Raw genomic sequence first — 13,559 nt, forward strand, 5'->3', positions numbered from 1 at the left:
TTTCAAACGAATTCTAACGGTAGGAAAATATTTGAAAATATCAGAATTTTTATAGAAATAATATATGAAAGTTAAACTTTATAAAAATTTATTTGTTATTTACTATATTTATAGATACGTGAATAAAATTAACTCTATTTTATATACTAGTATAATTTTGCACAAATTTGTGCATCTCCGAGGGGTCCCACGACGGTGACGTGTCACGGTTACATGGAGCAAATCCTCGCGAAATAAGCCAATCACTCACGATCGATCGATGAGTCAACACACAACACAACAAAACTAATTGCTTTTTCCGATCTAAGAAACTCGATTAAAAAAATCCCCAAAATTTGCTTAAAAATATACCAATATCAAAAAAAGAAAAGAAAAAAAATATACCGAGCTATTCGAAAACCTCCGAAGCCACCCCCAAACCGGGAGGAGGTTTCGTGCGCTCACCGACGAGATCCCGATCCCGATCCTCCACCGCATTGCCCTAGAAAATCGATTGGAGGGGATCCCCAGATCCCGACGCGGCGATCTCGATCGGCTTCGGAAACCCTAGCGACGATCGCGATGCGGTTGTGACGATTTTGGCGTGCATTGGCGATTTTGGCGTCGATTTGGGGACAATTTCGTAGGATTTGGGAGTTTTGAACCGAGAGCAGCGGATTCGAATCTGATTTCGCTGCGCCGTTCGAATTGGTGAGGGATGGATTTGTCGGAGATTAGCGAGGAGCTCGCCCAGATCGAGGGCCAGATCAACGATATTTTTCGCGCATTATCGTAAGAATTTTAGTCCCCCCTCCATCTCTAATTTAGTTTTTTTTTGGGGGGGGGGGTAATGGCTAAATGGCAGGGTTCTTAACATCATTTTCCATTAAAATTGAATTTTTTGCATGGGAGTCAACGTTCATGAACATTCATTGGTCGCAACAATGTCATTTTCCTGAAAAAAAGAGACAAAAGGAGCACTTTTTCATGGAGTTGAATGTTCTGTTTCGATATGACTACTCAGCAGTTTTGATTTTGATATATAATCTTTTGATTTATTTGATTTGGGCTATTTGATGACTCTTCTGTGACAAAATTTGGGGGACCCGATTGCTTTAACGGCAATATGGTCAAGTGAATCACGTGAAATACTCTAATTGAATCGCTCAGAATCCAAATTTTGTAGTGGAAGAATCAATTAAAGATTCACATCATTGAATTGGACGGGTAGGTAGAAAAATCAAAGCTTTTGAAGGTTAGGTGGTCCTTTCGAAATGTGTTATAGTTCAGATAATTAACATACTTTTGTACCTTTCTGATTCTGATGCTAAAACATCGCAATGAGAGAGGTACTTAAGAGAAGTTAGGAGAAGATTATGCTTTGGTTTCTAGCGGCAATAGTTTTACTTGATTTATTTTTAATTTTAGATATGTAAGGGGTCTGATGGATTATGTTGTAAAACTTCAACGGTGTAATCTGTAACCATGGTGTCTGAAAATTGGAAAATATTTTGCAGAAATGGGTTTCAGAAATTGGAGAAAATTAAAGACCCAAATCGGCGGAGTAGGCAACTGGAAGAACTTACTGATAAGATGCGGGAATGTAAGAGGTACACCTGCAGCAATTTTCTAGCCTTGTCTTCTCCGATTTGATCATTTGTACAGTTTGTTTTATTTGTTCACTTTATATAGTTCTAGAGTTGATGCATTTTCTCGCGTTTGTTTTTCCTGCTGGTGCCAATTCCATGTTTTGGTTGTTTTCTAGACTTATCAAAGAGTTTGAAAGAGTGATGAAGGAGGAGGAGAGCAGAAATACTCGTGAAACCGTCAAAGTGATTAACGATAAAAAACAATCAATGGTACTATTTCATAAATTTATATAGTACCTGAAAAGTCTAATATGACATATTCTTTAGTAGATCTATCTTTAACTTTATGTTCTACTAATTGGAAGGTTGGCTTCTCTGCAGATTAAAGAGCTAAACTCATATGTCGCTCTCAAGAAACAGTGAGTTTTTATCTCTTGGACTAATTTTATGCTGATGTCTCTTTTCTTTAACAATTTTCATTTATGCGTATGCTTATCAAGACTCTGTAATTTAATTGTTTGACTGGAGACTTCATGCTCACAAGTTTTCTTGGTTGCAATGCTATTTTTTGATCTTGAATACTGTGTTTATACTTTATTCTAATAGCATCGACTCAGAACCTCAATCAATATGCAGGGAGTGTAATACTTGCCTCAAGATGGAAATGAATGGACTTATAGGAGAAATATAAGAAAACATTAATCAGGGAATCCAACTGTAGGTTGTTTGCCGTAAAAAAGATGTCCTTACAGGGATAATACCATGAGGGAGTCGTCACTTTATCATTGTGTGACAGTACAATGCAAACAGGTCTTTTAAGGAGCAGTAATTGGAGGACATTTATGGAGCTGTAATTACATTATCCTGGTTTATAGTTTCACAGATGGAATTATGTTTTAATAAAGCGTTGCTAGCATTCGCTCTGTTGGCTTTTGCAAGGAGTCATACTGTTCAACTAATATCTTTGTTTGCTGGAGGGTGTCATATGGTACTATGATGATGTATATCATGAAGATACATAGTTAGGAAAAGTACTTTTTGGCCTTTGTGTACTTTGATTCTGATTTTATGCTGGGGATCTCGCGCTGTTGAAAATTGTTTTCATTTTCATTACAAAAAACTATGAAGTGATATGGGTTGAACCGTTGAAGGAAGTTAGCTGTTTAGTGTAGATATTACAGTATGTAGTGAAATTGATAAGAAATCCATCCTTGAGACCCTGCAGTTATCAATATGCAAGACCTGAACTTGGAACTAGGCTGTTTGTTGCTCCAATTCATTCCACGAATTGTGTGGAGTAGCATTCTTCACAAGCCTTATGGTACAATGGAAATGAAGATGCTGCTTAGATATTTCACGGGTTTCTTTATATCTTTGTGATCTTTTTTTTTGCAATTATCTCATTGAATGGAGTCAATAACAGGCACTTTTATCTGTTTTATCTATTATAAGTTTGAAGTCCTTTAGGCTTGCGCTGATTTGGGAAACTAACTTTTCAGATCCATTACTCATTACGCTACAATGCTGATTTTATCTAATCATCCAGAGTTTCTTAATTTTGTTTGCATGATTTTGTCTTGTTCTTCACACTTGCAAATTTGATGAGTTTATAGTTCAAATAACCAAGATAGTCTTAAATAGCCAAGATATGTTAAAAGGCTTACTGATTAAAGATGGGTGCGCATGCTGTCGAATTTGAGTAGATTTAACTGATGATACCATGTATGAGGGGAAAAGGGAAAATCATTTGATGTAGAAATCATTTTTATATAGGAAGAGTTTACATATATCTAATTAATCTTTACCTGCAATAGTATCCACTGTTTACTTATACTCCAATCAATTAATTGATAGAAGTTGATAGATTACTTAGCATCAGAAGAAAAACATTTAAGATTAGACGAGCCTGTAACATTAGATAATTACCCTGGTGTTTAATCTGATAGTATTGTGGCTTCCTTTTTTCCAGTAATATGTTTTCTCTATAAGGCCAGTCAATGGGAACACCATAATCTGCTCTGCTATGCAATGTCCAATGCTACATTATAGTTTACTACTCTTAAAATAGTTTTTTTTTTTTTTTTTGAGAGATTACTCTTAAAATAGTTATTCTTTGAATTCTAATCACACTTTTACAGTTTTCTTTCCTTATTTCCCTATGTAAACTCTCCTTTTTATTAGCTTTAAAGCTGGTTTACCATTTTTCTGTTACTTAGCAGACCATTTTCTCTGTGAAAGTGCAGACAAGCAAGCAGTATCGAGAATAAACGAGTTGATCTATTTGATGGCCCTAGCGCCGAGAATGGTTTCGGTGAAGAAAATGTCCTGTTAGCATCATGTAAGTGATGTTCTGATATGGTACATTAGTTTACTATGATAAGAATTGTAACTAAATGGTTCCGATATCTTAAACTGGTCCACTCGTATACATCACAAATAGTAAGTTTGCAAAAAACACAGCAATTCAGTAATCTACATTTGTTTCGTATTTGCTATTTTATAACTCTTTATAACGTTTGAACATCAGATGACCACGTAAGCAGACTATTTTCTGTTCACAAGCACCGTTATATTCGTACATTCTTATAAAATAAGCCAGCAGCACAGTTATTTGTGAAAGAAAATCAAATATTTTTTTTCTTATACTGCATTCTTTTTTGTCATTTATTGCAGTCAATATTTGATTTTCTACTTCATTCTTTTTTGTTATTTATTGAAGTCAATATGATTTTGAAGAAATTTTATCTTTTCGTCAGAAGATGCTTTTATATGTTGAGCCTTATACATACACTTATCAATTTTGTCTGATTGTAGGAGTCAACTACAAGTTTAAGAGCTATAACTCTTTTAAGGCAACTCAAAAGCTTAAGCTAATGTAACATATCGATTTCATACTTTAAGCAAATGTAATATACAATAAACACTTGAAATTCTCTAGGCTTAACAAGGATATAGTTGAGCAAATTACGTGTTTTACCTTAAAAAGCTACATACCCAGAGGCGAAGTCAAACACAATGTAAACTGAATTAGTGAAAAGTAAACTTGCTAAATAATACATAAATATCCAGCTCATGTTAACGGCAATGACCTAAGTTCTTTGCAAGAACTTCCAGAGGATTTACGTAATAGATGCTGTAACTTAGTACGTGCAGATATAGTTTTATCTTATCGCAATTTTTTTGTGCAGCTATGACTAATCAACAATTAATGGACCATGGAAACCAGATGCTGGATGAGACCGACCAGGCTATTGAAAGGTCAAAGAAGGTTAGTCCTTGCATGTGGGAACATGAGTACTTATCTGCTTAAGTGATTGTGATTAAGTTTGTTCTTCCTCTTGTTAGTCATGGTACACATTGTGATCTCATGTTCCAGTCTAAATTCACTGGTTGAATAAGTTATGCTACTGTAACTGCAAACAGTTTGTTTCCTTTTCACTCACAAAATATTATGAAAGAAATTACATCATCATATTTAATCTTGTTGAATGAGGTTTCATGATTCAAGAAGTATATAGAAGAATAGATTCTTTTCCATCAAATTACGTCGCCAATAATTTTTTATCTATATTTATGCTTCAAGCCACCTTCTATTGCTCATTATATGCCATTTGTCACAGACAAAATGTTTCCCGTTGACTTCTCCTTGACAGTGGCCCAAATCTGCTTAGCGAGTTCGGGTTGAATCGGGTTGTCAAGGAGACCCAAACCCAACCCGCTGTGGGAAACTCAAGGGTTATGAAACTCATGGGAGTTATGGATGACTCTTGAGCTTTTGGCAATTATGAGGGCTCATTATGTAGGCAATAGTGGGTGAGTTATGTGGCTAGTGGGTGAGTTGAAAAGGCTCATTAGGCCTATAAGTAGTGGGGTTTGGTTAAGGCCAAAACACACAAGAGAGAGTGTGTATGTGAGTTGTAATTCTCATTTTCTAAGTAGTGTAGTACTTAGTTTTTTGAGTGAACTTCTGCCTCTCTCTCTTTGTCATTCCCTTTACATATTTAGTCATAGGACACGAAAGTCCGGACTAGCAATAGGGACGAAGGCTTGCCCATCTTCGAGCAGGAAGGCGGGCGCCGCACGGGCTATGCGAACAGAAACGCTAAGGCCGTGACACATTGCAGTTTAACTTTCATTAATTTGTTTCCTCATCTGTGGAAGTTCTTTTCTTTATACTCCATGATTTTAATCTCCAAAATACTGCAATGGTACAAAATTCAGGACAATGTCACAATGTTGATTAATAGAAACTGCAAAGTTTCATGAAAGATGGTTCTCCATAGTTGACTATTGTACTGCTGAGATGCGAGAAATAGCTCCTCGAAGAGAGACTGAATGTTTCCTCATTTTCTCAGCTAAAATCATCCAATTTCGTGTTTTGTAACCTTTAACCTAATTTACTCCAATTGATAATATATTATAGACTGTGCAAGACACCGTCAATGTTGGAGCCGAAACTGCAGCTGCTCTCAAAGCGCAGGCATGTCATCGATCCTGATTCTTATTCAAGCTTTTAGTCAGTTTCTAGACTGGTGATACAAATGATTTGATTTGTTATGTCTTTTAATTTTATTAGACGGAACAAATGAGTAGGATTGTCAATGAGTTGGATTCGATCCATTTTTCCATTAAAAAGGCATCTAAATTGGTGAAAGAGATAGGAAGACAGGTTTGTCTTTCGAAAACCTCCACTTTGCTTTTTCTGGGTTTCTTTTTTTGGCCTGATTTAACTGTTTTCTTTTTCTATTTTGATACACAAAGGTTGCAACTGATCGTTGCATAATGGCCATGCTCTGCCTCATAGTGATCGGGGTGATTGCAATCATTATTGTAAAGGTGAGTCAGCTAGATGTCAATTTTGATTTATTTTCAGCGCTACATATCAGGAACGAAATCAAAACTCAAAGAACTAGTAAAACTGTTATTCAACGGAATTTTCTGCTTCTTGGACCAGTTTATTATAATATTATTACTTTTTATTAATACTTTTTATTATAATATTATTACCTATTTTTAACATGACAGGATTTTGGTAATGAAATTTTATTAGAAGCTAAGTAGTACAATCAAGATTCTAAAGTTCAGTACCATTTTTTAAAATGCGTTGTAGTTCATGTAGGCCTTTACATTTTTACCCAGGGATTATTTGTTGACATCCGTGCCAACTAGAATGTTATATTAAACAGTCATTAGATTTTCTATGCATCTTCATATAGTTAAAAGCTTAGTAGTTGTATGCAGTTGCCTTCTTATTTCATTTTCACGAAATTACTGTAAATGCCTTCAAAATAATGTACAGATTGTGAACCCACACAACAAGGACATCCGCGACATTCCGGGGCTTGCTCCACCGGCCAATAGAAGACTCCTCTGGGCCCCAAGTGACTAGCGAAGTTCCAATTCTTCTAAGCTATCCAATTTCCGGTTTCCGCGTCTCCATTTCCCCGCCGAGTGATTCACTCTTTGGGGAGGATAATACACTTGGTCACTTGTAATTTATTTCTTGTTCCTTATTTCTCTTTACTCCTATTATTTTCGTATCTTCTGAATCATATACAGATCTTATTGTGTGCTGCAATTGGTTTGGATTGGAACAAAAGATCCTTGCGTGCTTGTGTATGAAGAGAGAGGACACTTTTGACCTTTTTTATCTTGATCTTGGATGATGGTGTGTATACTCATTGACTCTGACCATATGTAGTTTCATAAGTAGACTTGTTTGCTCTCAACCTGTGTGCCAACTAATGGAGTTCTCTATGGAAACATTATCTCAAGTAGCATTTTGTTGAAACATTCAGATGGGTATTTATCGGCATGTTTACGCTACCCTTCCTGTTGAAAATGATTGCACTGATGATGTTTTATCCCAGAAGGGAAAGTAGAATTGTGTGTGTGTGTGTGTGTATATGCTAGGTTTTACTTTTCTTTTCTTTTTAAAGAAGCTAGTGAGCAAAAATATTAAATAAAGTGGCCATTTGGTCTAACACTGAAAACAACTTTTCTGACTAAACCAGCAGCAATTAGACTCCTTGGGAAATAAAAAAAAACTGAGCTTTACAGCCCCCCAAAAGCCAATCATTAGTTCAAAACTTCTGCTACTGCTGGAGCTAAAAAAACTAGTGTATTTTTAAAACAGAACTGTTTCTGTTCTTATAGCAGCTAAGAAGTTTTGAGTAGGACATGAAATAACAGTTCCTGCTATTTAATTGAACATTGGAATTCAAATTTGAGCAAGAGGTGGGCTGACAATGCAATAGTTTTACAGAAAACTGCTGCATTATTACTACAAAATGTGCAGATGGTTTGATGAAATGGCAAAGCACAAGCATGTGAATTATGATTATTCCAAACTATGCTACATCCAAGTGCTTTGCAACCACAAAACTAAAAAAAAAGAAAAAAAAAAATCAAATTAAGATCCACATTTAGTTAAGCTATAACTAGCTATGAACTTATTCAAACCACAATAAGGGCAGTGTAGAGTTTTACAGATGCTAGTTAAGGAAGAACATCAGGAAAAGGTGTTGTTTTTTGTAACTAAGATTCCGCTATTTTGTAAGTACAATTTGATCCTACTGCTCCTTTCAAATGCACAAAAATGCGGAGAAAATCAAGTTAAACAACACTATGGCACATCAATAAGCATAATAGCCTTGATTTTAAAAGTAACCATCATCCAGTACCGCGGACTCTATGAAAACTTACAAGAACAATCATACTCTTTAACTTTCCGAATCTTGAGAAATAAGAACAGTAAAGCTATACTGTCGTCAACCAAAAAGAAAGAAAGAAAGATAGAAAGAAATCAAAAACATATTTTCATCTTATTGCACTTAGGGGGGGGGGGGAAAGAAAAAAGAAAGAAACTTCGACTGTTATAAAGGTTTCACCTCCTCGGATGCGCCGTCTCGGTTCTCTTCCCCTTACCCAAATCACCCCTAGAAGAGTTCGCTTCCGTCGGCTCCATTTCTACGACTTGCTTCAAGACCTCTACGACTTCGCTCATCTTCGGCCGTTCTTTGGCGTTCTTGACAAGGCACCTATCTGCGAGCTTCGCTATTTCCCTTGCGGCTTTAAGAGAGTACTGATGTCTCAGCCTTGGGTCCAGTATCATGAAGAAACTCCTGCCATCAGCAGGATATTGCCTCACCCACTCTAGAAGCTTCTGCTCGCCTGTCGGGCGGTTTCTCTCCAACGAGCGCCTGCCCGTGAGGATTTCATAGAGAACCACACCGAAGCTCCACACGTCACTCTTCGTAGTGAGATGTCCGGTCTCGATGTAGTCGGGGGCCGCATATCCATAAGTCCCTACCACCTAATTTTTTAAATAAAATAAAATAAAATCAACATCATGGATGCGAACAACGGGTCTAACTAATTTCTCATCGTGCTGTCGAAAAATTCTAGAAAAGGAAAAATCACCATTTATTGGGAAGAGATGGTAAAGGTGCATAAACACTACACAAACTATAGCACAATTCAAAAGTGGGTACAAAAAACTTAACCTTTGATTTCACTTTTTGTTGCTTTTATTTCTCAGTATAACATAGTCCAGAATATTGAATATTCCACCAATAGAGTTATAAAAGGGAGTTTCTGCGCGACTAATCCTACAGAATTTTTTAATTGTAAAAATAGGCATTCAAAACTTCTATTTATAAAATTAGGCTTAAGCAGTGAATGATTTACCATATTTAGGAAACGCTGAATCTAAAAGTGGTAAATCATTCACTGTTTTTTATCAAATCTATATTTTTTCTAAATCCGAACTCCAAAAGATGTATAACATTAAATAATAAAAATAATTGTAAAATTTTGAGAAAGTGGTAAATGGTTTACCGCATTTAAATAATTGTAACATTTTGAGAAAGTGGTAAATGGTTTACCGCATTTAAAAAGCGGCGAATCAAGTTTTGTAACTAAATTTTTTAAAGGACTATTTTTATAATTATAATATTTTTTAAGCCTATTAATAAAAATAGTTCGTTGTAAAGCCAGGCCAAACAGGAACTACATTTTGAATAGACATCTGGTGCTTATTAGAGACATCTACAATATACGGCATGTCTTGTGACAACAAAAAAGGGCAGAGCAAAGATAAAACATTATAGTAGGACGAAACCATTTATCTACTTACTTACATCCAAAAATTGTTGTACTCATCGATTTCATCTCCTGATTCAGCACTTCAATAACTATTAACCGAGAAGTAGAAACTCCACTACTTAACGCTACATAAAAGACGTCAAAAAGCGCAACTTTGTTTTGGTTTTTACTTGTGCCCTGGTCCAAATAGAAATTTAACAGGAAAGGGAGGGAAAAAAGGGGTACAAGTATTGAATGCTAGAAACATATAGAGATTATATTGATGTCGAAGCCGACTGAACTAGAAAAGCACTTTATAATTGCGCTAGAAGTGATTAAGCCAGTAGACTGTTCGTGAAAATGTGGACATACCGCTGTAGATACATGTGTATTTCCTTCTGTCGGTCCCTCCCTCGCAAGGCCAAAGTCGGACAACTTTGGCTTAAACTCCTTGTCTAGCAAAACATTGGATGCTTTAAAATCACGATATATAACCTACAAATAGAGAAGTACTGTAAGAACTCTTGAAGTTTTAAACCTTAGTATAGAGAACAAAAGTAACTCCATAAAAGTGAGCACAGAAGCAGAAATACCACTTCAAACAGAAACAAGGAGCTGATTCAAACAATAATTACTTTTGGTATTAAAATTTTCCGACAGAATGGAATTGCATCAGAGAATCGTATCAATAAGACCAATGCCAGATGAAATGCTAAATATCAGCGAGCGCAAACTTCAATTTGCCATAATAAAGATAAGGGTTTTGTTGATCGAAGGATATAATGGCTTCCTATAGAATGTGTGGTACTGTACTACTGTCGAATATAATTACGCCAACTACTGAAAATCAGCAGAGGAAAGGTCGGTTTTTGTTTTGATGTACAGGGGTCTATTGTTTGATCAAGTGATGGTGTCTAAGAGCCTGTCTGGCCTATCTTCTCTACTGCGCAACAGGACGCTTTGAAAAGACAGGCATTTGGCTAACTGAATCTAGTGCTGTTTTCTGGAGCTAAGAAGAGCTTTCGGGCCCGAAAAGCAAAATCTCTAATTTCAAACTTCTGCTGCCACAAGTAGCTGTAGCGGATATATTACTGAAAAGTTCTAGAGCTTCTTCGAAGAACTCCATCAAACATTCGGAAGCTCCAGTCGGACTAAGTCGCATATACATGAATAGTCAGATAAGACTAAATTGCCCTGGAACAAAAAATCGATAACGAGAAAGAAAGTTTTGGAACGACCTGAACTTCTAAACCTTCATGCAGATACGCCAATCCTTCTGCGGCGCCTAAGATGATCTGTAGCCTCAAATTCCAAGAAAGAGGTGCATAATTCCGGTTGAACAAATGATCTTCCAAGCTCCTATTTGGCATGTACTCATAAACCAGCAACCTTTGGATCCCTCTTTCACCGTCGACAGAACAGTATCCAATAAGCTTCACGAGATTTGGGTGCTCAACTACCGCAAGAAACTGAACTTCTGCCAACCACTGCTTATGGCCCTAAAAGTAGTTTGACAATTTAATATGTTTACAACAAGTGGCGTATAATAGACGTTGCAACGATGAATGTAGCACTTAATAGACGTTGTATAAACAAAGGCCATGAACTGCACAACTAGACCGCGTACGCGAATTAAATATTCGAAAGATTCCGCAGGTGGTCCTAGTTTGATTGGACAAACGCCAACGCAACGACAATGAAAAGCAGCTCGACAAAGTGATGGAACATCATTCTACTTGTTGTTTCTTTTTATACCAGAATTTATCAAAGTTTCTTCCGTACATAACGAATTTTGCGTGCAAACTCAACTACAATGCGATCACTCATATGGGCATTGAATATAATAACAGCACTGCGACGTGACCAACTGTTCTAAGTAGTGATGAAGATCCAGAAAAAAAACAAAAGAATACCTGCAAACCGCGTTGATTGAGTTGCTTTACCGCAACTGCGATCCTATCCCCCTTACCATCGGGGGGACGAATGAAACCTTTGTAAACACTCCCGAAACCGCCTTCTCCGATCTTAAGCATCCTACTGAAGTCATTGGTAGCATTTCTGAGCTCGTCGAGCTCGAAAGCGCGGAGCCTCTGAGCCCTCTCTTCGTACAAAGCCGGTATGCTTCGCTGCGACGAATTAGATGCCGAGGACTTGCTCGTCGGCTGGCCGGCGCCCGAATCGTCGGACCGGCTCGTGCTAATGTTCGAGGCCGGAGCCGGCGTATTCGCAGCTGTCGGCCCACTCTTGTTCTCTTGCCTGCTCTTCTGCTTCTTCCTGAAGCTGAAACACCCCATGCCTCCAAAATTGAGCTACAAAATTGGCTTAATTGTGCCACTCAATTGCTTTCATTTGCTTCTTCTTCTTTTTCTTTTTTTTAAATAAAAGAGTGAAGAAAAAAAAAAATTAAAGGGCACCAACAAAACAAAGATGGGTTCTTGAGAGAGCTCAAATTTTGAAACACAAAGCCAAAAAAGCCAAAAAAAAAAACAAAAAGCAAAAAAAAGGGGGAGGAAAAACTACAGAGAAATGGAACAACAACCAAAATTTTGATGGAAAAAAGAGGTGCCTAAAACAAAGAAATTAAACAAAAATTCTGGATTAAAGAAAGAAGGGGAAAATAAAAAAAAAAAGGAAAATTGAAGAGAACCCAGATGAGGAACAAGCAAGAACTACTAGAAGGGGGCCACAAAAAAAAAAAAAAAAAATCTTTTTTTAACAAAAAAGAAGTGAAAGAAGCACAGAAGATACCAGAGGAGAATAAACAAATGGATTTTTTTTTTTAAAAAAAAAAAACAAGGGGAGGAGTGTGATTGTTCCTTCTAAATATCTTTTAACAAAAAATAAAAGCAAGAATAATTGGTTGGTGAATATAAAAACCAAACCAGGATAATAAAGAGGTGAGGAGTCCAAGGAGGAAAAAAAGCAATAGGAGGAGGAGGAGGACCAACAGCAGAAGAAGACCCACAAGAAGCAGCAGAGAAGAACAAGAAAGCCTTTAATAAGAGAGGAGGAGAATTCAACTCACCACCATCTCCATGTACAAACAAGTAAAAGAGGTGTTATAAAAGAGCAGAAGAAAAATCCAACCCCCCTCATCCCACCCACATGAAGGAGGATGAAGGCAGTCAGCTACAAGTGAAACTCAAACTCTTGCCTGCACCAAGATGCTTTCACACATATCATGCACCAACAAAAGTCTATGTTTCATTATTATTATTCTTTTAAAATAAAAAAAATAAATAAGAATTTAAGTGCTGTAGTATACTACGAGAACGTATCAAGAATGATATACTATGCCATAGAATTCTTATATTTTTTAGCGTCAAAGGTATTCTAATTGCGTGTAATATATTCTTTTATCAAATCTTTTGTATTTTACTGAGATAATTAATTAACTAACTTCACAAAAGAAGAAGAAGAAGAAGAAGGCTTTAAGTACTGTCATCGGTATAGAATAAAATTATACTAATATCTTGTCGGCACGATTAGACATGCTGGACGTGCCTAATGTCGTGGCCGCTTAAATTCTTGTTATATCAGAAATAATATTATAACTACTCGATTGTATATAAGTATAGAATTTGTATTATTAACAAATTTAAACGAATTTAATACAGTTAGTTTCTTTAGATGGTGTATAGAATTTATCATTTCATAATTTATGTAAATTTTTTAATAGTATATCTTTTACCGTTCAAATTTTACGTTTTTCTATTTGGAAAGAGCAAATTCGTATATAATAAAACGTAAGAAATTTTAAAAATTCATTATCTAGGTATTAAATAGCTCTGAAATAAGAGAATCGATAAAAATGTTGTTGGATGACCCACAGTATCTAGCACAGTTGACTCAGAGCTTGATGATTGATACTTAAGTTTTTAAATTCAAAATCTAGTCATTTCACAT

The 13,559-nt window shown here is 36.2% G+C and overlaps 2 protein-coding genes across 4 annotated transcripts; one reads left to right on the forward strand and one right to left on the reverse strand.

Moving 5' to 3' along the window:
* The first annotated feature begins 328 nt into the window (after positions 1–328).
* LOC109703886 (novel plant SNARE 11-like) lies at positions 329–7,216 on the forward strand. Of its 2 annotated transcripts, none has more exons than XM_020224612.1 (10): positions 329–771; positions 1,497–1,589; positions 1,745–1,838; positions 1,950–1,987; positions 3,812–3,906; positions 4,757–4,836; positions 5,992–6,048; positions 6,145–6,237; positions 6,330–6,404; positions 6,868–7,216. In XM_020224612.1, the coding sequence occupies exons 1-10, from the start codon at positions 698–700 to the stop codon at positions 6,955–6,957; spliced, it is 789 nt and encodes a 262-aa protein (XP_020080201.1). In that variant the 5' UTR covers positions 329–697; the 3' UTR covers positions 6,958–7,216. The 2 variants fall into 2 exon arrangements, with proteins under 2 accessions (XP_020080201.1, XP_020080202.1); XM_020224613.1 differs by lacking the exon at positions 329–771 and adding an exon at positions 1,291–1,328.
* Positions 7,217–8,196: 980 nt separating this feature from the next.
* Positions 8,197–12,743, reverse strand: LOC109703889 (probable serine/threonine-protein kinase PBL19). 2 transcript variants are annotated; one of them, XM_020224617.1, is made up of 4 exons: positions 11,567–12,743; positions 10,898–11,152; positions 10,026–10,148; positions 8,197–8,883 (listed from the first exon to the last, which is right to left on the reverse strand). In XM_020224617.1, the coding sequence occupies exons 1-4, from the start codon at positions 11,945–11,947 to the stop codon at positions 8,455–8,457; spliced, it is 1,188 nt and encodes a 395-aa protein (XP_020080206.1). In that variant the 5' UTR covers positions 11,948–12,743; the 3' UTR covers positions 8,197–8,454. The 2 variants fall into 2 exon arrangements, with proteins under 2 accessions (XP_020080206.1, XP_020080205.1); XM_020224616.1 differs by having other exon boundaries at positions 10,892–11,152; positions 11,567–12,739.
* Positions 12,744–13,559: the final 816 nt, after the last annotated feature.

This window comes from Ananas comosus, unplaced genomic scaffold (assembly GCF_001540865.1).
Source record: "Ananas comosus cultivar F153 unplaced genomic scaffold, ASM154086v1, whole genome shotgun sequence".
Taxonomy (NCBI): Eukaryota; Viridiplantae; Streptophyta; class Magnoliopsida; order Poales; family Bromeliaceae; genus Ananas; species Ananas comosus.